At 38.5% G+C, this 24,828-nt stretch overlaps 1 protein-coding gene across 4 annotated transcripts in view; it reads left to right on the forward strand.

The window, feature by feature from the left end:
• Positions 1–24,828, forward strand: part of MAP4K4 (mitogen-activated protein kinase kinase kinase kinase 4) — a 155,332-nt gene that overhangs the window by 84,534 nt on the left and 45,970 nt on the right. For all 4 annotated transcript variants that reach the window (XM_060769747.2, XM_060769748.2, XM_060769749.2 and 1 more), the window contains exons 4-7: positions 18,298–18,423; positions 19,130–19,240; positions 22,265–22,355; positions 22,766–22,896. In XM_060769747.2, coding sequence (XP_060625730.2) covers positions 18,298–18,423; positions 19,130–19,240; positions 22,265–22,355; positions 22,766–22,896 — 459 coding nt within the window. The remainder of the gene's footprint in view (positions 1–18,297; positions 18,424–19,129; positions 19,241–22,264; positions 22,356–22,765; positions 22,897–24,828) is intronic.

Consider the following 24,828-nt stretch of genomic DNA (forward strand, 5'->3'; position numbering starts at 1 on the left):
AAGACATTCATACTTCTGGTGATTTCAGGGAGAAGTCACGCTAATGCTAAAGCATTTCGCCTACTGCCTGGATATAGTTTAAAAAATTAAAAGGCATTCTTAACAGCTTCTAATAATAAGATAAGCTCCTATCTTTAATGAGAGAGGAAAAGGCAAGTACAGAATTTAGAGGTAATGATGCAAAAAGTATTAAAATGGATGTCATTGAAATACCCTGAGCTTGAAAACTGCCCATGTAAAAACAGATTAAATACTTGGAATGTCTTATCTTTCCATAACAGATGTGGAGAGAATTCAGTTAAACAACTGTCCAGAATTGGCAAAAATTACCTGTTGGGAGTCAGCTTATAAACCTCCAACATGTTTATTCTCCCTTTGAGCCTGGCATGATGATGATGCAACACACTGATTTTAAAACATTACTTTATCATCAAATACAGCTTAATCTTGGTAGTCAGGTTGCTTCTCTTTTTCTTCTAAGAGACGAATTCACTTTGTGAATTTTTTCTGGTATGTATAACTTAAAAATTGTAATAAATGCTAGCAGAAGTGGTGGTTTTGCCTGTGTTTGAGACCCTATAGTCTCTCCAGCCACCTGGTGTTCTTGTTCTTCTCATCCCCTCCATTTTTTTATTTCTTAATATCCCTTACTGGTATATTTTCATCCTTTCCTACAACTCATTGCCCTCTGCCCTCACTCATGAAACATCAGGTGTTTTACCTCCACCTTTCCTTTACCCTGTTTTAATGTGGTCTACCAGAACAGCATGAGTGGAGCTCCCTAGGAAGCCTGAGAAACAAATATAAGCCTTCCTCATTTGTGGGTTTGATTTTTGCGGATTTGATTATTTGTAGATTTGATTGAAATCATTTCTGTAGGTCCTCCAATATGGCTTTATAGTTAAATTCCACCAGAAGAGTCACATTAGAAGGCCTTACTTACTTAGGCAATCCCTCATTGTCCAAGTATGATGGCCTTCCAAGTGTAGTGACTTGGGGGTGGATACGTAGGTGACTGTAGAGCTCTATTCTTGATCTGCATGTTCTTCTACAGTGAGGACCTCAGTTTCCAGGTGGAAGGCAGTCCCGGTCAGGATTGGCTTCACACACCTTCCTCTTTACATGTTTCTCCCTTTCACCCTTCATTCGTGCCTCCTCGAATTCTGCAGTACTGCTGGTCACAGCTGAACTCCAGTTAGAGTGCTCAAGGGCCAGGGCTTCCCAGTTCTCAGTGTCTATGCCACAGCTTTAAAGATTAGCTTTAAGATCATCTTTAAATCTATTTTCCTGTCCACCAACATTCCGTTTTCTGTTCTTGATTTGGAACCATAGTAACTGCTTTGGGAAATGGTAATAGGGCATTTGGACAACATATCCAGTCCAGCGGAGCTGATGCTGCATGAACATCCTTTCGGTGCTTGTGGTCTTTGCTTCTTCCAGCACATTGACATTTGTCTGTCTGTCTTCCTAAGAGATTTGCAGGATTTTTCGGAGGCAACGCTGATGGAATTGTTTCAGCAGTTGAGTGTGAGGTCTAGAGACAGTTCAAATTTCACAGGCGTATAACAGGTTTGGGAGGACAATAGCTTTATAAACAAGCACCTTGGTATCCCTACAGATGTCCCGATCCTCAGACACTCTTTACAAAGAAACACCTTGGTATCCTTATGGATGTCCCAATCCCCAAACACAATTTGTAAAGAGAACCCCAGTTTAGAATCTCGGAATCCTCCAGTGCGAATCTGTGGCGGGAAGTTGACCATAGAGTCATGCTGGGGGACATAGAGATAAATACACTAGTTCTCTCTGTTCCGTCTCCCAGGAGTATGGGTTTTGCATTACCTTTAAGTTGCTGGAAACAGCCTCTCCTTGTGTTTCTCCCAGGCTGCAGCAGCCTCTGCAAGTCCTAAAAAGTTAGCAGCCAGAGGTAGGAAAGCCAGTTTGCAGGCCCTCTGCAATGATTGGCCAAAGAGTAGCTCTTTGGGCCTGCCCCTGCTTCCAGGGTAGAAGCAGCCATTTTGGAGGTTTCCCTTCCCCTTCAGTCTTAAGGAAGAATCCATGATGTGCTGTTGGCAGACAGGTACCTACGAAGATAGCATTGTAAAAACAATTGAGACAGATAGATAGATAGATAGATAGATAGATAGATAGATAGATAGATAGATTTATTGAGTAACTGAGTTTAATTGAGTTTAATTGAGTCATAGGTAGGGAACAATTGAATATAGATAGAGTTTATTAATATAGATGGAGTTTATTACTCATTGACTGTTTGTAACATTGATAAGCGGAGCCAAGTCTACCAGGACTTTGCGAATAAATACCCTGTTTGATGTTTCAAACTTGAAGTGGACTCAGTTATTCAAGAAAGCTCAATCTGCCTAAAGAAAGACACCAGCAGTTTCGGCCAGACATAGATAGCAGCACGTCAAAGTTTTATTTTAAAGCGTCTGGGCATAACGGCACACTCTCTGTTTTTTAAAAAAGCTTTTGATTTTGTCGCCTCCCCCCCCCCCCCACACACACACACTTTTGTGGAGGTCCTGTGTCCTTAACCCTAACAAATGTGGAGGGCTGCCTGTGTTCCAAGTCTATGTGTGCTTAGGAGTGCTCTGCCACCTACTGGCTTAAAATGGCACTGCAGTCGGCAGATTGATTTTAATTAAGAAGTTGTGTTCCATTATTTCAACATAATACTAAACAAATGCAGAATTCTAAATCCATAAAATATGTAACTCATAAAAAAGCAGGGGCAGATAAAAAGAGTTTTGAAGGAAGAAAAAAATCAAACAATTTAAAAGGAAAAATCTATTTTAAATATTTATATTGCACTATTGAGATATAAAATACTGCAAACACATTATTAATAACCCTGTCTCAACACACATTTAAGTTTGACTAATTAATATTTGAAAATATTAACTTTGATTTTGTCAAGATAAATTTTCTTTACTTATCCTTGATTGTGTTTGCATGTGTCTTTAAGTTGCTTATTGACTTATGGCAACCCTATGAATTTTACAGCATTTACTTAGGCAGGTAATGCTCAGAGGTGCTTTTGCCAATCCTTTACAGCCCATTTTATTCGTTAGTAGTCTTCCACCGAAGTTCTAATCATTGCTTGGGTTACAAGATCGGACAGAATCTGGTGCCTTAGGGTGCCTTTAACTTGATTAGTTATTGTTAAATTCACATTTATACATAAATGAACAATAAAAGTACGTAAATTGACTTAAATTTGATATTACATATTTTTCTGACTAGTCAATGAGAGAAGCTTTATCACAGTCATTAATATTCCTTTCTCAATTGACTAGTGAGCATTTAACAGCTTGCTACCAGGTGTTGGTAATAAAATACAATGCCACTTTTTAAAAACAAAGCTGGAGAACATTGAGGATTTAAAGACAGACCAGAGGTCACCCATGGCCCACCCCTCCTACAGGGTGTGCATTTACACAACACCCACACATACTTGTCTAGCTAATAAACAGAGATCATATCCCCAGATATTGTTGGACTATGGCTTCCATCACTTTGACCATGCTGACTGGAGATATGGCATTTGAAACCATTATCCCAAAGTTTGCAATGCACGTTGTCTTGTTTTAAACATAGGGAAGGCAGTGAGCATAAATGACCCTAAAGTAATGGAAGGACTGTACATGAAGTAAAGGAATGCAAACCCAAGACTCACAGGACACATTTTGTCACAAGAAATTTGTTGTGTTTGCTGTACAATTGCTCCTACTGCACATTGGAGTAGTTAAACAAACCGCTATAGCTTTGGTCTATACAGTGTTCCCTCGCTACTTCACGGTTTGCTTTTCGTGGACTCGTTGTCTCATGGGTTTTTTGCCGCGTGGCAAGATGGAGTGTGGAAGGGAGTTTCACCCTCCCCCTCGGGAGAGAGGCAGCAGATCATAGAGAGAGAGAGAGAGAGAGAGAGAGAGAGAGGAGATACAAAGCAATATGTAAATCACGGCCTTATTTCCCCTTCCTTACAGCTAACAAAAAAAAAGTGGTGGTGCCTTTAAATCTCTCCTCTTTTCTGCCTCATCCTTGGAATGTGAGATGTATGTGTGTGTGTGTGTATATATATATACACACACACACACATATATATACACACTCTCTCTCTCTCTCTCACACACACACACACACACACACACACACACTAGCCGTCCCCTGCCACGCGTTGCTGTGGCTCAGTCTGGTGATCTGGAAAATAAAGTAATGAGAAAGTGTTGGTTTCTAATATATGTAATTTTGTGCTTTTGGGTAAACAGTATTTGATTATGTTTTTTTGCCCTGGTGAAGGGAGTTGGACTGGATGGCCTTAAGTATTTTCTATTGGTCATAGGGGTTCTTTGTGTGAAGTTTGCCCCAATTCTATCGTTCATGGGCTTCAGAATGCTCTTTGATTGTAGGTGAACTATAAATCCCAGTAACTACAACTCCCAAATGTCAAGGTCTATTTCCCCCAAGCCCCATCTGTGTTCCTAGTTGGGCATATGGAATATTCGTGCCAAGTTTGGTTCAGATCCATCATTGTTTGAGTCCACAGTGCTGTCTGGATGTAGTTGTACTACAACTCCCAAACTCAAGGTCAATGCCCACCAAACCCTTCTAGTGTTTTCTGTTGGTCATGGGAGTCCTGTGTGTCCCCTTTGGTTCAATTCCATCATTGGTGGAGTTCAGAATGCTCCTTGATTGTAAGTGAACTATAAATCCCAAGAACTACAACTCCCAAATGACAAAATCAAAAATTTTTGAGTGAAGGACATACATTGGGTTGTTAGGTGTATGCTGTCCAAATTTGGTGTCAATTCGCCCATTGGTTTTTGAGTTCTGTTAATTCCACAAACGAACATTACACACACACACACACACACACGTATATGTGTGTATGTCCCTACTTTGCGGATTTTCACTTTTTGCGGGTGGTCCTGTAACGTAACACCTGTGATAAGTGAGGGAACACGGTATAGTCTATTTAGTGTGACTGCTCAATACAGCAGATATGTATATGCCACTTTGCTTTGTTTCTGACCAGTCAGAAGACAAGAACTTAAAAGAAGACATAGATTCTTTCTCTGTCTTGTGGAAGGGACAGAAAAGCCAGAGTGCTGACTTCTGCTTTGTTCAGGCTTCATACAAAAGTGTGTGTGTGGAGGACAGTCTATTTTCTAACTTAACTGTCACCAAAATGTTCTACTCCATGATAGGCTAATCTGATGAAATCACACATCTCTTCCAAAATTCCAAAAATTAGGTGATGTTGTGGTCTTGGGCTTTGCTGCTGATTGTTACTGCTGACTAAAGTAATCACTGTTTAGTGTGAAGTTATCAATTTTCCCTATCAGTTTTCCATACATACATACATACTGGGATAAAGAACCAGTGCCCTTTCTCCATCTCTGAAGATGCAAGGGCTGGCTGAAATTCAGCGATCTAGCCATGACCATGGCAGGAGAGAGATATTTAAAGTGTTTAAAAATCTAGGCATCTTTAGATTAGTTTACTATGGGGCTAAGCTGTTTCAGGCAACAGCATTAAGTAAATCAGGTGAGGAATGCTGTGGCTTACAAAAGCACATGGCATAATAAACTTGTTAGTCCAAAAGGGGCCAAGGTTTTGCTGATACAGGGTAACACTGGGGTGCTTCAAGAATGTTTCATATTGTGCTTTCTGCTGAATGGAGCACTTCATGGACTTACAAAATGAAGAGAGCAGGGAGAACTATGTTCTGGGAGCTCTAACCTCAGCTGAAATCCATTAATCTCTCAGCTGTTGCAGTCCCCTCCAAACTTCCTTATGGATGAAAAGAAGTCTTTGATACTTTTCTGTCAAGTTCCAAGTGATATTGAATCAGGGCAGCATCTAGCCTTTAATGCGTGACTGTGGATCACAGCAGTAGTGGTACAGTTCCCCTTTGTAAGCCTGTCTTGGAAATGTATTTGCACGGCTCTCTACCTCTTTACCCCCACTCGCTTATAAAAGTCTTTTGTTCCCACAGGTAAAACTGAGCCAGGAGTTGAGTTCTGGATTGATGATGCTAAGCATTGGCTTTGGGGAGGGGAGGGGAGGGGTGGGGATGCAGAGCAGGGGACAAATAATACTCAAATAAGCAATATCCTTGTTTCTTGAAACACAGTCAACACATTTACTTTGGGGGTTTTTTAATTTCAAAGGAAGGCACATACCATTTCAAGCATTGATTCTGGCACGAGTATTTCACAGAATGAATAAGGTTCCAGTAACCCTTTCCTGGTTTCTTTTGCTGATTTGGAACCATGATAGAAATAAGTTTGGCAAAAGTATAAAAATAAAATAATTCTCTCTCACTCTGCCCTTTCCTCTTCTCTCTCTACTATAACTGTTTATGATCCTTGTGTATTTATTTTACAGGAGAAAGACATTCCCATTGACACGCAGATTCAAGCTGTTGTTTCTCCCTCCAGCCTTGAATCCGCAGTACCATTCAGGTTGAGCCAAAATGTCTTAGGGCATTGTGGTTGAAATGGCAAGAGGTAGATCCTTCCACACTTTTTTAAAGGAGCAAGTCCAGTGCTTTCTTTTTCTAAAGAAGCTGTAACTATGGGAACCCATGGCTGGAAGCACAAAGAGGCTACTTTTAGATATTCAGTCTATTGGTTCCCCTTTAATTTGCGGTCCTACATTTAACCCAGTCCTTTGCCATGTCCTCCATTGAAATTTGTTTTAATTTTGGACTTAATGTGTATTCTTTTAAAATGAAAGGAGGGGGAAGAGAACTTAAATTCTACATTTTAGGCTCATATTGAAAAGAGTACTGTAAAGCACTCCCACGTTAGAAAGTTAAGAAAGCTGATGAGCTCATAGCAGCATGCCATGTCCCTAGCTGTCGCTTTCTCATCTCACAGGAAATCCTTTTTCCTTTGGCTTAATTTTCTTCTACCTCAAAAGGGAACCTAAGCACGTTCAACTTCTTTCCTCCCATCAGCATCATTGGCTGTGGCTGTTGATGGATCACTCAGGAGGAGTTTGAAACAGGCGCAATATATTCTATCTTGTGCTTTTCTCTGAGGTTTGCTCAGGGAAAATCTGAGATGGTTTAGGGTCTACATAATGGCTGCTTAATGTCTGATTTAGTGAAGGTCGCTTGTAATATTTATAAGTATTACTATTTTAAACGCGAGCTGCTGAAGTTTAATTATTATGATTTTCCACAAGTAGGGTCATGTGGTCGATCCAGTATTCCATACAATGAAACCATACATTGAAATACACTGTTGGAAAACTCAATGTAGCTAGCTTGTTCCAACCTGTCATCTTTGTGTAGTACTACTGATGTTGCAGATGATATTTTTTTCTTATTAGATTTATATCCTGCTAAAGGAAATTTACACAATTCCCTCCTCCATCTTTGTCCACAGAAGATTATTGTGACTGGCCCTAGGTCATCTGTTGAGTTACAGTGGTCTCCTGGTCCTATTTTGATATTTGAGATTGGTCACAAGAATACCCTGGCAGTGAATTGTTGACTTTTTTAAAAAAGTATATATTTTAGATTTTGATAGATATAAGCTATTTTAAATAAAATTAAAAAAATAAAACCAGAGAAACCAAAATGGTCCTTTGGCTGTGAATGAGAGCTGAACTGTATGACTGAATACAGTTTGGAACACAAAACCTTTTGGCCCACATCCACTGTTTCAAAGTTCCATTGTATACATTGTGCAGTTCTGTAGTGTGCACACCCAAAATCTGTTTTTAGGATGGTCTTGAATTATACTGTTTTTTAGAGCAGCTGTATGGAAAAAACATCCCATTGCTTTCCCCCTATTAGTAAAATATAAATTGATTCCATACTATTATGATGTAGGGTGAAAGGGTGTGTCCAACCCCTGATTCTTCATGGGGTTTTTGACATCCTAGTTAGTGTTCAGAGAAAATAAGGGGTAGTGTTTTTTTTTTCCTCATGGGAGTGTGATATTTAAAACATTTATTTGACAGCTGTTGTATCGATTTATATTTTCAACACTGCAAGTTGGGTGGGGGCACTTCACTATTTATGGGCAGGGTGATAGTAAAATTAGCCTTCCACGTCAAAAGGGTGGAGTATTCATTTGTGGAGCCACAACATTTCAGCTGCAAAACTTTTGGTGGAATGTGTAGTGCTGCGGTTATTTCCTGCACCCAGCCTTGGCAGTATTCCAAAACGTTATACAGTGATGCTGCAAATTGTGGATTGGCCAGTGTAAGGATCCTTTTATCTCGGAATTGGGGAGAAGTTAATAAAGTCGGTCATGAATAAATGTAACATTTCCCAGTTTGTGTGTTTTTGGCCCAACATGTTCTCTCTCTCCCCCCCCCCCCCCCATCCCCTGAATTTGTTTCTCATAGTTCTTCTAGAACAGCCTTCTTGAACACAAATCCTTTCAGGTGTTGTAAACTTTCACAGTCCCCAACCAGCATTTTTTAAAATAGTCAAAACGAATAACCATGCCTTTTAATTAAAACTGCCAAGATACTAGATGAGATAAGATTTTTATTATTGGGTTAGATGGGTTAGATGAATTTTTCCCTCTTTCCCTTTAAGTGCTGGGCAGTATAATTTAAGCTAGCCCTTTATGTAATATTTTGTCTGATAGCCATAGGCAATCTTGAGTTGCTAGCAATTCCTTCAAAGTCCATGCAGTTGAGTAAGTGTGCTGGCGGAGAAATGACAGATCTTGCTTTTCCACCTCTGTAGCTCTCCTTGGTTCCATTGCTGCCTGTGAAACCTATCTCTCAGTGCTGTGTCACCTCCACCAGGAGAGGAGGGATTTCTCATGTTTTTTGGACAACATGGAGAACGGAGCTACTAAAATCTTAACATATTAAACAAAAACCACCCATTAGCTTTTGGCTAGTGATGTGCACCTTTAAGTCATTTAAGATTTTTTGTGACCTTAAAGAGCTTATATTGGCTCATTTAGTAGCCTGTTTGAGTTATGGCCTAAGTCCAGTTTTTAGATCAATGTAGAAACACTCATTGAATAATAGGAAGCTTGATAAGTTGATGGTTTGATTCAGAATGCCTATTCTTGTTGAGGCTAAAAAGAGAACTTAGACCATTATATGTACAACTCTGTCCAGCTGATTAAGTGTGATTGCTATGGATTTCGTAAATCTACTCTATTTTAGACTAAATGTAACCATTGCATATACAACTGGTCAAATATAGATGAGTCCGAGGCAGTCGCACATTATTAATATTAATATTGAGTGGAATATAGCATTACATTACATCTCCTATGTTATCTTAAGAAATCCTGTTGTCATCTTTGTTTGGAAGATTATATAGAGGGCTCTATGTTTATATCTGACATTTGGATTATCCTGAAATGTAGCTGTACAGTCATGGGAGTTTGTTGTCTGACTCCTGCAGCTAGCTTTGAACTGTATTAAATGGTTTCTGTAGATGAGCCCCAAGCTTTTGCTTAATCCATTCATATCTGCTATAGGAATAAATACTTGCAGAATTGTATTTGACACTGTAGTTTCTCTTTCTGGTTTGGATGCAAACTGTATCTTTGCAGTAAAAATAGGAACATCGGAAGATATCAAACTGAGTCATACCATTGATCCATCTAACAGTGTCCTACTTAAATTAGGGTTGGGATTAATGCAGTTCCCCAGATGATGTTGTAAGTATGAGCCAGGACTTCAGATCTGAGTGACGCGAATCTGGGTGCTTTATGAAAACTGTGATGAGTACAGCAAGGTGACTCAGGAATCTAGTAGCAAAAACATTAGGCGAAAGAGCATGTCCATAGATGGGAGGATAGGATATTAGCTCGAACTGTCTCAGAGACATTAACCCTCTTCCCCAACTGTCTGTGATCTGGGATTGGAAATAAAAATGATGCTTTTCAAAAATACCTAAGGGTTATAGCAGTACTATCTGACTATCAGAGTACTATCAGAGTGTCTGGACACAATCTAACCGAAGTTAAAATCAAGTTAGTGTATTTCATATTGTGCTTTAATGTTTTTAAAAAAAATAATATATCCGTGATAGGCCTGCCTTTGGCACTTGGCGTGAATGTTATCCCATCTGATTAATCAAAGGTTCCTCTGTCTGCTAGTATTCTTAAGCAGGAATTGTAATTGCAGATGACTCGACTGTCAGAAGTTCTGTTGTCTGTATGAAGTCATGTCTGTGATAGATGGAGAAAGACACCTGGTTTTCACTGTTGATTATTCTCCCTTTTCAGCCATGAGTTTTCCATGCAAGCTTGACAGTGGTAATTCTGCAAACATCTGGCATACCAGGACTCATTGCAGGTGTATGAAAGTTCTTTGGCACACATACAAGTTATGCCAAATATATTTTATGGTTCTGAGGATAGGCAGGGACATAACTATAGTGTAAAACAGTGCCTGTCAGACTACTTGATGCAGAGAACTGTTTACCAAGGTGCCAGGGATCAGTATCATATTTGTTGTTATTGGCTACAATTATTTCTTTCCCGGCAGCCAATAAACTGTGGACCAGTGCCAGTTTACAAACCATTGCTTTGAGTAATACTGCTGTAAAAGGACATTCAGAACTGAATGGAACTATGGATCATTGTGGACCAATGTTCATATATGCTCAAAGGTTATTTGTACATGGAATCTCTGCCAGAAGCTTGATTTTTCAGAGCAGACAAGTGGGATATGGAATCTAAGAAACAAAAAATAATGAATGAGTAGCCCAACTTTGTGAGGTTGAGTGATAGTAAGATACAGTTATTTAAAAATGAAAACAAAAAAACCTTAATATCTTCAAAGCCATGCCAGTGGTTTGGGAGCAGGGCACAGTGGTAGTCTATTATTCCCTGTGGCTTCTTTCCATCCATGGTGACCCTTGATTTGTTCCAGTATCTGCACCAACAGTGAATATTTTTCCCATTTTGCTGTAATCAGCAAAAATACTTCTAATATATACGTTGTCTGTATTAACAGAGCATGAGGGAATAGGAGAAAGTGCTGTAGAACTTATTGAAGCACATGCTTTGCATGCATAAGATCTCATTACAATCTCTGGCAACCTCAGTTAAAAAGATTTTGGAGTTTCTCACCCCACCCCACCCCCATTTTTATCCTATCTTTTTCATAGGTGACCCAGCATTACTGAGTAAATTTTTGTGTGGATTTTATTTTGGAAAAATGTAAGTGTTGCCATTTAGAGCCTGAGCAAGGTTTCCCAACAAAACAAAACTGAGCTTGAAAGAAAGTATGCTGTGCACAGCATCCTCGGAAAGTAAAGGCCGTGTGGTGCATGGGAATATACTCTGGGAAAATGCAGAAAGAGAAAGACAGTACTCCGCAAGAAAAAAGGCTCTCACTATTGCCAGCTGGCACAATAAATGAGAAGTAGCTCAGCAGTCATTTCACACTGGAGGTAAATGTCTGCCCAAAATTGAAGGCAACTCCAGGATTTGGCTTCTGCCCAGTCAAGCCATGAGGGTGCAGGAGAGAGAACTTATGCTTCCCATAGCAACCAGTCACTTATCTGGGTCTTGGAGAAGTCTGTTTCTTTAAGGTTGGGGTGGTGAGACAGATATCTCCATGACTTGCAGTAGATTTCTCTCCCCCCTCTTAGTCCTGTTTCTCTTCTAAACTAAAATAACCAAAATAAAACAAAATTAAGGAGGAAAACAGGAGTAGATTGTTTGTGAGTTCCAGGTCTGATTCCGAAAATCATTTCCTTTTCTGCTATTTCAGAGTATAAAAGTTGCTTCTTCGGACTGCAGGTCTTTGAATTCCCCCAGCTAGCATGCCCACAGACCATGCTGGTCTCAGGCTTCATGAGCTGCTGTTTTGCACCAAAGTTTAGCCAATGTTTTTGGAAACGCAGTGAAAATCAGGCTAGTTGGCAACAAGAAGACCATGTCTGTCCGTTAATATAAGTATTTGTAAATATGTGTATCACATTGCCTACTTACAGACTTACTCAAGTAAGTCTTCAAAGCCTAATTTCTGCCCACCTCTAATAATAGAGTTATATTTGTTTATTCTCAAGTTGTATTGAACCAACAGTATGAGTATGAAAAATTGTCCGCACCTCTGAGATGGAAACGTGTCAAGTTGGTCTGGTTGCTAGCCGTCAAATTATATTCGTCTTTTTCGGGGTTGATCGCAGCTCATTTGTCACTGAAATATAGGAGGCAATTTCTAAACTGCTACATTCTAAACTGCTACATTGGGCATGTGAGCTGTTAGGACTTACAATAATGGTAAACAAAATTATTCCCATCTGTTAACTCAGAATTAAATACTTTAGTTCAGTGTTTCTCAACCTTGCTAATGCCTGGACCCCTTAATATAGTTCCTCATGTTGTGGTGACCCCAACCATAATTTTTTCCCCGTTGCTACTTCATAACTGTCATTTTGCTACTGTTATGAATCCTAATGAAAATATCTGATCTGCAGTATGTATATTAATCCACTGGACCAAATTTGGCACAAATACCCCGTGTGCCCAAATTTGTATACTGGTGGGGTTGTGGGGGATTAATTTTGTCATTTGGGAGTTGTAGTTGCTGGGATTTATAGTCACCTACAATCAAAGAGCATTCTGAACTCCGCTAACGGTGAACCACACTTGGCACACAGAACTCCCATGACCAACAGAAAATACTGGAAGGGTTTGGTGGGCATTCATTTTGAGTTTTGGAGTTGTAGTTAACCTACATCCAGATTGCACTGTGGACTCAAGCAATGATGGATCTGGACCAAACTTGGCACAAATACTCAATATGGACAAATGTGAACACTGGTGGAGTTTGGGGAAAACAGATCTTGACATTTGGGAGTTGTAGTTGCTGGGATGTATAGTTCAACTATAATCAAAAAGCATTCTGAACTCCACCAACAGTAGAATTGAGACAAATTTCCTTCACAGACCCCCATGACCAACAGAAAATACTGTGTTTCCTGATGGTCTTTGGTGACCCCTCTGACACCCCTTCACGATCCCCCCCCCCCCTCGCCAGGGTCCAGGCCTCCAGGTTAAGAAACACTGCTTTAGTTTGATACCCCACTTCATAACATATGGATTCAGTCCCTGCCCATAAATGCTGTATACGAAATATGCAAAGTAGTTACTCTTTGATACAGTAACCTAATTCCCACAGTCTTTTTGCAGTTTGATTCTGCGTGTAGTGCAATAATGTGTTAATAGAGAAATTAAATTAAAAACGAAACCCGTAGGTTTTAGAAAGGATCAGAATGAAAAGAGAGACATTCCATGTTATCAGGAACATCGAGATTATTAGCGTAGTCTTTTTCTTACCCACATATATTTTTGTTGTCTTTCTGTTTTTCCTGGAATTTAAGGGCATTTTTTTTTGTATTCATGCACAGTTGTTGCTTGTTTTCTTGCTTTCTTATCAGTAAGTTGTTAAAAGCATAACATTTTAAGTTACTTTAAAAACAGATTATGGTCTTAACACTTCAAGTAGTTACTTACCATGTAACCTTTCTTGTGGGTTTTTTCGGGCTATATGGCCATGTTCTAGAGGCATTTCTCCTGACGTTTCGCCTGCATCTAAGGCAGGCTTCCTCAGAGGTCTGAGGAAGCCTGCCTTAGATGCAGGCGAAACGTCAGGAGAAATGCCTCTAGAACATGGCCACATAGCCCGAAAAAACCCACAAGAACTGAGTGATTCCGGCCATGAAAGCCTTCGACATGTAACCTTTCTCTTGCATTTTTAAGAAGCAATTATAACAGTTAATATAAAGACTATAACTGAATCATTCAAGCTCTAAGCACAGCTCTAGGCATAGGTATAAAACATATTTTTATTAGTCTAGTATGTCTACTGCTTGGAAATTTTATTTTTGGACTACCATTTGGTTGGGATTTTCTAGAAGTTATTGTCCATTTCCATCTTAGAAACCAACATTATATATAATTACATGCAAATAATGATTTTTAAAAAATCAGTGGCTTAATGAGTGATTAATAATAGAACGGCATAATAATATGCCCACAGCTGTCCCCAGTGCCAACAGATATACAAAAGAACAATTAAAAAATTAGTACTTTTAAAGTAAAGCCTGTTCTTTGTCAGAACAGCTGGTTATCGAAAAGGCAGGAATTTTCTTTCTATACGGAGGATTATAATTCTTTATTCTTTTTGTTTCTTTAAAAAGAATTCTGTAGGCTAGTTCTGTCCATTTGGAGAGCAGTGACAAAAGTAAAAGGCTGCAGGCCTTTTCCTCTCCACTCCCACAGCTAGCAATTAAGACTGGGCTTCATGAAGCCTGGAAGTGTGCTTTTACCCACCCACTCCCCATTTGGGGAGGAAAGCTATTAATGAAATATTTTTGAGAGTACCAAAGGGACATGGAGGCAATTTAAGCTAAGTTTTGGAAGAGGTCCTGGGCTTTTTCTTTGATCCAAAAGATCCCCCTTTAAGTAGGATGTGGATTGGGATCACTCTGAGAGGCCTCTAAAGGGCATAAAACAGCCCAGGGGATGTGGAAACATGTGAAATTGTTCTATTGCATGTGCTTGGAAGGAATTTGGGGTCCGGTTTCTTAGAGGTTAAAACAAGATCTATTTTTACTTCATCACACTAGAGAATGAATCCATGTTAAATCCAGTTTCTGCCTCCTGCAGAATTCTGGGACAATGCCCAGGGAGTGCCCAGGTGTTTTACCATCCTGTGGGAGGCTTCTCTCATGTCTCTGCATGGGAAGCTAGAGCTAACGGACATGAGCTCACCCCGCTCCCCTGAGTCAAACCTTTTGGTCAGCAGTTCAGCCAGCACAAAGATGAATGGGTCGGTAGGCATTGCATTCCTCCAAAGTCCCCAATGTGTCCGTCAACTTCTGACTGGTATCTATCCCTTCTGTGGACCATTGAATCAATTTTTTTTATGAAACTGATGATAAAATTTAACAAAATTAGTTACACCACAAGAGTGAGGTACTCCTCCAATGTGTTACAGTTGGAATGTTTACTTGCTTACGTCTTTATTACTGAAATGTAATTATGAATGACAAATTATTTGAAACTAGTTACTTCCAACATCTTATTAGATGTTGGTCTCTTTCATTGTCATAAAGTTCTTCTCCCTCTTTTTGCTTTCACTTTCAAAACAAGCAATGATGTGCCATTGATTTCAAAGGAAAAGCCAGTGCTTAAATCCTTTCCACTAAAATCCCTAGGGCATAAAAGTACTTAATTTTGATTTCTGCCTGTCATTTGTGGTCAAAGTTATCTGGACAGCTAGGAGAAAAACAGATGTGGTTTCCATGTGCAGTAACACCATCTTTGGCTGCTTTTATTTTCCATGAGCGGGCCTTGCGTTCTTTGCAGCGGCTGGCGGGGTGGGAGCGAGGGAGGCGAGTGGGAGAGCTAATTGTATTTCACAGACCAAACTTCATTTGTTCCCTCCATACTAGAGACTGTGCCACTAAGTGCTGAAAAATTAGAGGCACAGTGAGACAAATGGAACATAAGTGGGAGAGGAAAACCCCATTATTATGAAAATTGCAGCAGGTGCTTGCTTTATCAGACACAGATATTGTACAAGTGTTTTGGCTCCAGATGGAAAGGGTTTCAGCATAGTATTTGTATAATGTGAGCTGCAGGCGTTGCTTATGATCCCGTCTATTGTTCTAAGTTTCCCTTTTATCTTTATCCTTACTGTATTTTATTGTCATTCCACAGATACTGTTACAGGTAGTTAATTTGCTTTGCAGATGTCAGCATCAGACTCCGGCTGGCTTTAAAACCCATCCAGGAAAGTCCTGTGTGGATGGCAAACAATGCAGGACTTATTATTATACCTAAAATTATGGATAACACTCTCTAGACATATTAAAAAAACTGGGCTCAAGTCCACATAAGCTGAGATAAATGTTTTCAGTCATTAAGGTGCCATAATGTTTAGATGTTATAAAGAGAATAGAGCCCTATACTTTATGTTGTTTGAGGGACCCCTTTCTGTTTCATTCTTGCATTGTGTTGTTTTGACTTGTATTTTGGTTTATAATTAATATTGCATACTCACTTTAAACTAGTCATAGTGTCTAAAAAAAATAATTCAAAGTCTGTATAACAGTTATTGAGAACATACTTGACACTCAGCATGTAGTCTTGTGTGGGAGATGGATTAGTACGAATACAGAGGTACTAATAAATTATGGTATGATCCCTATATCCTGTAAGGAATATGTTCCTGGACTTTTGTTTGGGAACACAGAACCACAGATATAGTGGAAATGAAGGACTTTTGGCAGAAGAATGACTTGGAAAGTGCCTAGAGAGGACATATTATGTCAGGCATGGATAAATTAAACTACATGTACCAGCCCCACAGATGCAAAAGTTGTACTGTGTAATGTATTGTACATATATTTTTGAATTACAGTAGAGTCTCGCTTCTCCAACATAAACAAGCTGACAGAACGTTGGATAAGTGAAAATGTTGGATAATAAGGAAGGATTAAGGAAAAGCCTATTAAATGTCAAATTATCTTATGATTTTACAAACTAAGCACCAAAACATCATGTTTTACAACAAATCTACAGAAAAAGCAATTCAATATACGGTAACGTTATATAGTAATTACTGTATTTATGAATGTATCACCAAAACATCGCAATGTATTGAAACAGCTTTGGATCTGGGCGGGAGGCAGACTGTGTTGGATAAGACAGAATATTGGATGAGTGAAGGTTGGATAAGCGAGACTCTACTGTATTTTTAATACAAACATTAAAACACAACAGTATAGTACCACCAGATGTCACTATAACATATTTAATTTTTAGTCAGATGTTTTTTATGTGTCTTTGTCTATATGAAGAAGAACTGTTATACAGATAGAATATTTAAGATTGTCATATTGAGACTGGTCAAGGTTGTGTAGAAGAGGGAATTCATCAGGTATTTCTTCTCATGCAACTATGTAATATTCAGGACTATGTAATGTTGGAATTCTCTATTCTGCTCAACTATTGCTGGTACAGAAATCCTCTCCCATTTTTCACTCTGCCAACCTTACTGTTATTACATAGACATGCTTGCTACTGCAAGCATACATTTTGCAAATGCATGGATTATATTTATGGGAATTTCCTTTTGTAGAATATATTTGTAACATGGAAAATGTAGTTGATGGGCGTTCCTCTCCGTTATCTGATGGTTTGCAACAAAACAGTACTTGTGTTGCAAATATATGTAGACCAGGTAGATGGGCATCAATTACCACTTTAAGTCTACTTAGTCTACTTTGAGACCAAATAAACTTAAATTTGTAATTGAGGCCTAATTGCATTAAAAGCACAATGACAATGATTTTACTAACTGTTTCTGCATCCCAGAATCTCACTCTTAATTTTGAGCTAATAAACAGAGATAGAAATAAAGCATATCTATGGTGTGTTGTCCCCCTGTCCCCGTCCCCGTCCCCACACACACATTTATTGTATACGTATTAGACCTAGGTTTTAGCTAAACAGTCTCTTTTAAACCTGACTTGCAAGTGCTTTGTTCTGTTAGTGTACCTTAATTTCGTTTAGTTCTAAACACTGTCTTCCTCTCTTGGTTGATTCTTTGCAGGTTGTATGTATGGTGGAATGTGAGTTGGATCCAGGAATTATATAGACTTGAACACTCCCTTTAGTAAAAGTGGATGCTCTGGCAGCCAGAAAGGGAAGTGTTCTTGTTATCCCTTGCCATTGTCTTTGTGTTATAAGATTTAAAGGTGTTTACACCCATAGGATTAAGAGCAAACCATTCTATTCCGTATTGTGGGTGACAAATTACTTTATATCAGCTGGCTGGGAATAATTCTTTTTGAAGCAGGTGAATCATAAATAATAAATACTTACATCATGAATATAGCTCATCGTTCAGGTTTTATTTTTATGTTTTTAGCCTGGGAACCATCCTTATTTCAAGAAATTTTGTCTTATCCAATCACTGGAAATTTGCATAAATACATAATTACTTACCTAATTAAGCATAATAATGCACTTAATCCTATAGAGATTGTTATGTTCAGGAGGTGCAGCTAGGGAGTTTCACTACTACAGCTAAAACTGGATACAGAATTTACAGAACATCTAAGGATGCCTGTCATAGATGTGGGCAAAACGTCAGGAGAGAATGCTTCTGGAATATGGCCATATAGCCCAGAAAAGTCACAGCAACCCATTTTACAGAATTCTCCCTTGCTTTGCAAGGTTAATAGGAGAAAAGTATTTAAAGTTTTCTGCAAATATCACATATGTATTCCTGCATTTTTGTTTTTCGCTAAAGGATGAAGAAGAAGAAATCAAATTGGAAATAAACATGTTGAAGAAATACTCCCATCATAGAAATATAGCAACTTATTATGGTGCTTTCATTAAGAAAAGTCCTCCAGGACATGATGACCAGCTGTGGGTAAGTATATCCATCCCAGGCATGCATGAAACATCTCAAGTTTAATTTGCAGGTACCAAGATAAATAAACAAGATGTGAAAATGAATGTTTTTTCCTATTGTAAAAAACAAAACACAATCAAATAGCATTTTTATGTTACATAGCTTTCTCAAGAATATTGAAATGCTTGAGGTTCAGCAAAATGTCCTATTAACCAGTAAACTAGGAAAACTCCCTGGGAATAAAGCCAATTTACTTTATGTAAATATGAAAAGCTTGGCATATCTGAGGATGAATAGATTTGGCTTCACTTTTGTATTTTCTAAGAGTAAACCATTTGTATTGCAAATCTATGAACTTATTAGTAAGTCTCATTCATTTTACGTGATCTTGCTCTTGCTAAGTCAATGTAAGGTTGCAGTGTAAAGAGGTATGAGTTAAATCGATTTCTTATTTTAAAAAATCCTGACATCAGCCTATTCTTTTGTATGATAGGATAATATTATTGTATGATCTTGTTTATGAAGGCAAGATAAAACTTCATTGATATTAAAGTTCAGATTATGATCTGTCTCCGTTTGTCCTTTTCTTGTCTTTCTTTCTTCGTAGTCCAGTAAACTTTGATGCAGTGCAATGAATTATATAATAATGATCTCATACGTAGAACATATTTGGAATGATCTTAAAAGTGTTCAGTGATTCCTTTTGCGTCCTGCCCTTTTGCAGCTTGTCATGGAGTTCTGTGGTGCAGGTTCTATTACTGACCTGGTGAAGAATACAAAAGGAAATACTTTGAAAGAAGACTGGATAGCATACATCTCTAGAGAAATTCTCAGGGTAAGGAAAACGAAAACACTCCAATATATTATTCTGTTTAAACTGATGTGATTTAAGGTTCTGCATTAACTTTGTAGTAGGCCTTTGGCAATGAATAACTGTAACCTGACATGGGAAAGTAATGACCCTCAGTTCTTGAATATTAAATCATTTTTAAAGCATGCAATTAAATCAACGGGTAGGTTATAATTTCAGTACAGGTTATGTCCATTAAAAACTATAGTATTTGCTATTAGTTTCATTTATTTAAAAAATCTGGGAATGTTTAGTAGGTACCATTAGAATACAGAAAATTTTCCAAGGTTTACAGCGAAAACAATGACAAAATGCATGGACAGATATGTTTATTTCTTTAATGAATTGCACTATTGTAGTGGAAAATAAAATGCTACATCTTTGTTTTCTTTCTCCTTTACATAGGATCTATACAAACATTAAATGCTGCTTTGAGATATTAAAAGAATGCATGCTGATGTATCTTATTTAGTATTGTACCAATGATATTCTCTGTTTTGTATATTGTAAAGGTAAAATTTGTACTAAGAATGGAGAAATTATCAGCACTTGGTTTAACCCAATGTCTTGAGCACAGGGTAGTGGCAAAGCGCTGCCTCATCACAATTTTCATGATGTGAGGAAATCCCTAATTTATGCTTACAGCCTCAGTTCCACTTGTGGTGGCTACTTGGGAATCTTGCCTGAATAACATTCAGTGTTGCTTCTTCCAATGGCACATTACTTTATGTAAAGCTTACTTATTTGACACAAACCCCACATCAAGCAATGTATAATTTGGAAAAAAATTATGATCACATTACATTAAATTAAAAAAAAACTATTAAAACTATTCTGGTACATCAAAGGGAATTTATCAGTTGCTTTGACATTTCCAGGGGAACACCATCTGCAGATGACAGACAACCTTGCTTCTAATGTTGTTGGCATGCAATGGAGAGATTTATGTATGGTGTATAATTGTAGGGAGGGATGGTACTGGGCCAGTGAGGGCTTTCAAAGGCAAAATTGGTGTCTTGACAGTAAATTATTTGGTGATGAAATGTTATCAATACCAGTGTGTGCCCAACACCACCCATTGTATCTGAACTTTTGTGGTATTGTTTGCTTTGTGATGCTGAATCCAAGATATTACTTTACATATATGACAGTGGGTTGATCTGTTATACACCTGATCTGTATAACACCTGATACACAAGGTGTTGCTTGTGTATCAGGCAAGACTACAATTAAGAAAAACTGGCCAGTGCTTCTGCCCACATAATGAAAGTTGGGCGCAGCTATGCCATACCTGCAAAAAGTCTAGATGAGTTCAGACTTGCCTTTGAATATATAAGTCCCTATATCCAAGACTACATGTACCTGCTGCCATACCGGTTTAGACAAATTATTCTTTAGTAATGAATAGCACTACTTCTGTAGTCCTGTATTCCAGGACTACAGAATAGAGAACATGTGGCCCTCTAGATCTTGATAGATGTCACCCCTCATCCTTGGCTATGTTGACTAGGACGGATTAGAATTTGAAGTCTGACATCATCTGGGAGGCAACATGTTCCTTTGCTCTGATCCTAGAGGTCAGGTTTCTCATTCTGAGAAATAGTATTGCCATAGTTCATTAACTGTAAAATGCTGTCAATTGTAAGATGCACACTAATTTCAGTACCACCACCATCAACAAAATTACATATGATATACCTGCGATTCTAAGATGTGCTCCATTTGTAGAGATGTTTATATGGGGGGGGGGGAGCAGAGATTACTGGTCCATAGATACTTTTACTTGCTTGCCACATTCAGAGTTTTCTGTAGTCATTGATATACCTTGAAAAGTAAAGAAAAAAGAAACATGCTGAGCCAAAGCTTTCCTTGCCGGTTGCCTGGAGGCAGTGACACTTGTCATAGGAGACCAAGCAAATCACTCTTTTCAGGCCTGGATAATTTCTTTATAGAGTTTCAAAGACATTACTTCATATGTCTCTGTAATTTGTCAAAATCAAAATGTACATTCTATTTAGTAGATGTCCCATTGGAACTTAACATTATCTCTTGGACTAGTTTTGCACGTTACCTAATGCTGGGGGGAAAGGAAGTCTGCATGATTCATGCTTCCTGTTCTCTGTGCTCTTGAGAACTGACTGATCTCTTCTCCCACTCTTCCCACCCCACCCCCCAGTGCTACCTCCAACAAAGTAGGAAGCAAATGTTGCCAATATGTATACCTCTGTAAGGCAGAATGATTGTGCAAAACTCTATAGATCATATAGAACTGCAGGGAACAGGAAGTATGAACCAGTTGGATTTCCTGTTCTCTTCCTCAAGCCCAAATATTTGGTAATGTTCAGAGTCACTTTTTATTCATGTGTATGATTATCTACAGAACTGTACAAGCCTTAAGGAAGAAATTTACCAACAATTTAAGCAGATGATTCACTTTTCCTGTTATTTAAGTAAGCATCCTCTTTCAGGTAGCAACATGCCGTACCATTTTTAAAAAAAATGGTCCTCTTTGGTCCTTATGGCATTTTCTTCTTAATCATTCCCTTTTCTGCATAAAGATTGCTTCGTGTTTTAGCCTTTTTTATACAAGGAAGCATTCTGTGTTTCACCTAGTGAAAAGATACATCTTTGCATCTTCTATCTTTGGTATTTAAGGGCATTCCGTGACTTAATTTGTTTTACTATGCCACCATCCCTGCAAGTTTAGCTAAGATTTCGTATATTCTACAAATTCCATCAATACTGACAAGGGCATGTGATGTACAGCTGTTGTTTTATCCAATGTGGAATGCATGCAAAATTGTTAGAAATGTTTCTTACGCTTTACCAACATAGAGTATGTTGGCAATGGTTTATTAACCATCTAAAACTGTCCATGTTCAAGTACACAGGGCAAAAAAGGCTACCAAGGTTGATTGCAGTACAATAGGGACTTGTAATGTAGTTGCACTGAATTGCAGTCAAGAGAACAAAATCCTATGTTCTGTCTTTTTCTCATAACAAATACAGGGATTGGCACATCTTCATGCCCATCACGTGATTCATAGAGATATCAAAGGACAGAATGTGTTGTTAACAGAAAACGCAGAGGTGAAACTTGGTAAGTTAATTACCCTGTTTTTCCTTTCTTTTAGCATATTCTTTGATGTCTGCTATTCTACCATACAATAGCAATTAATGTTACATCACAGCCTGGTTACAGAAGAGAGTATTAGCTGACTAATAGACATAACAGTGAACAGTGTACTTGCAGTCTTACTTATTATGGGTGTTACATTTGAATGAAAGCTGCATTGCTTGAAAATGGGCAAGAAGTATTGAAAAGCTCTAGACTATATTGTAATGATTCGCTGAACACAACTTCAATGAAAACAAAGACTCCATCTGTTTTTCTTTTCATTTTAATTGATGACTTACCTTGTATAAAGTTACGATATGTAGTCAGTAAACTTGGAGAACTGATTTCAAGGTTTTTTCTTTTCTTTCCCCCTCTGTTTTTAATGAATGTAGTGGATTTTGGTGTTAGTGCTCAACTGGACAGGACAGTTGGTAGAAGAAATACATTTATTGGAACGCCTTACTGGATGGCCCCAGAAGTTATTGCCTGTGATGAAAACCCAGACGCTACGTATGACTACAGGGTAAGAGAAGTATTATCATCCTAATCAAAATGGGCGGTTTTTCCTGTTCTCTAGTTCATGCATTAAATACATAAATTCTTTATTTGTGCTCTGAAAAGAAGACATTGCTTTCTTTTCTTCATCCTTTCTAAGCAAATAGTCTCTTTCACTTCACTAACGGAAGCAGGCATAGTATAACATGAAACATTAGGATGCATGGTATTAAACATGAGTGAACTACTTGTGGCTCCCCATATATTGCTGAGCTACAACTTCCACCCCTCATCACGCATTGATGAAAGTTGCAGTCCAACCACATCTGGACAACTACATCGTCATGGCCTCTGAATTATATGCAACTTTCATACAGTTCTTTCATTCCAGTAGAGACTGAAAGCTATTTTTCCAGTCTAGGGATTAGCCGAATCCCTAAACTAGAAAACATAAACAATGTAGCTGTTGATGTTAGTGGTGGGAAGTGACCAAGAGGCCCCAATAGCAGTTTCTTAGCAGTATCACGAGTATCCTTTTGTGAAGCCCTGGTTTCCAGAACAATACCCATTGCAAAACCCTGGATTGGACAGATTGCTGCCTAGTACACAGATTCATTATTGGAATATAACAGCAAGTTTTTAAAAATCAAGTTTCCCATTTGGAATAGATAAATTTATGTGTACAGTAAGGTGCCTATAGCCATAGAGTTGCTCTGGAGGACCCAGCAAATTCCTACAGAGTATACATCTCTAGAAATTTCTGGGTCTTCCAGGACAACTCTGTGATATACTGGAACCAGAAGTCAATTTCATGTTTCTTGGTCATGTCTGCCGTTTCAGATAATCAGATAGCCACAGTCTGCCCAGGGAAAGTAACTCCTGCAGATTTGGAGGAGTCTTACCTTATGCAGTTATGGTTATAGCTGCATAGATGGCTGTCTTTTTTTTATTCTTGGAGTATCAATGCATTGCTATCAAATGAATCTTTTATGGTCTCCCCTAGAAATCGTCATATCCTCTCTATCTCTGGCCAGAATTATTAATTGTTCCTCTTGGGAACAACAGAAGTACCGGATGATTCAAATCTGGTAAACATCCTGAAAACACCACTTCCTTTTATGGATCTCATTATTCAGCAATGTTATTGGAATTTGGGGAGGGAAAATTAGTCCAGTTTGACACAACCAGACTAATGGTGAACAGCATTGACTATATCCTTCTGTCCTATATTCCCAAATTCACTCTTATGCGTACTTTGGGATAGAAGGGGTTTTTGATTCTTCAGCCACTCCTCTTTCAAGTATCCATTTCGGACTTGCCCTCCAAGCATCTTTATATGTCTCACTCCCATTATGTGTTGTCATTAGAGCAATCTGTATTGATGTAATTTAGAGCCAGTATAATGGTTTGATCATTTGATAAAGAGGCTTGAAGACCAGGATTCAGATTCCCGTTCAACGATAGAAATCCACTGGGTGACCTTCTGCAAGTCACATACTCTCATCCTCAGAGGAAAGCAATGCCAGAGAACCACTAAATAAAACTTGCCAAGAAAATTCTGTTATAAGGACATGGAAATGGTACAATCTTAGAAAAAAGATAAAAAAATTATTTTGAAAGTGTGAAGAAAAATACATGAGCATGGCAAGTTCTACAGAAATTAAGCCTTTTTAAAAGGCTAACTGTTGATGTTTGATATTGATAGTGACTCCACATGTAGTACACCAACCAGTGTCATTAAGAAGAAAAATAATTGATATGCCCCCCTGGTGGCGCAGTGGGTTAACCGCTGAGCTGCTGAACTTGCTGATGCAGTTCGAATCCAGGGATTAGAGCGAGCTTTCACTGTTAGACCCAGCTTTTGCAAACCTAGCAGTTTGAAAACATGCAAATGTAGATCAGTAAGTACCGCCTTGGTGGGAAGAAAACAGTGCTCAATGCAGTCATGCTGGCCACATGA

The sequence above is a fragment of the Anolis sagrei genome, chromosome 3, assembly GCF_037176765.1.
Source record: "Anolis sagrei isolate rAnoSag1 chromosome 3, rAnoSag1.mat, whole genome shotgun sequence".
NCBI lineage: Eukaryota > Metazoa > Chordata > Lepidosauria > Squamata > Dactyloidae > Anolis > Anolis sagrei.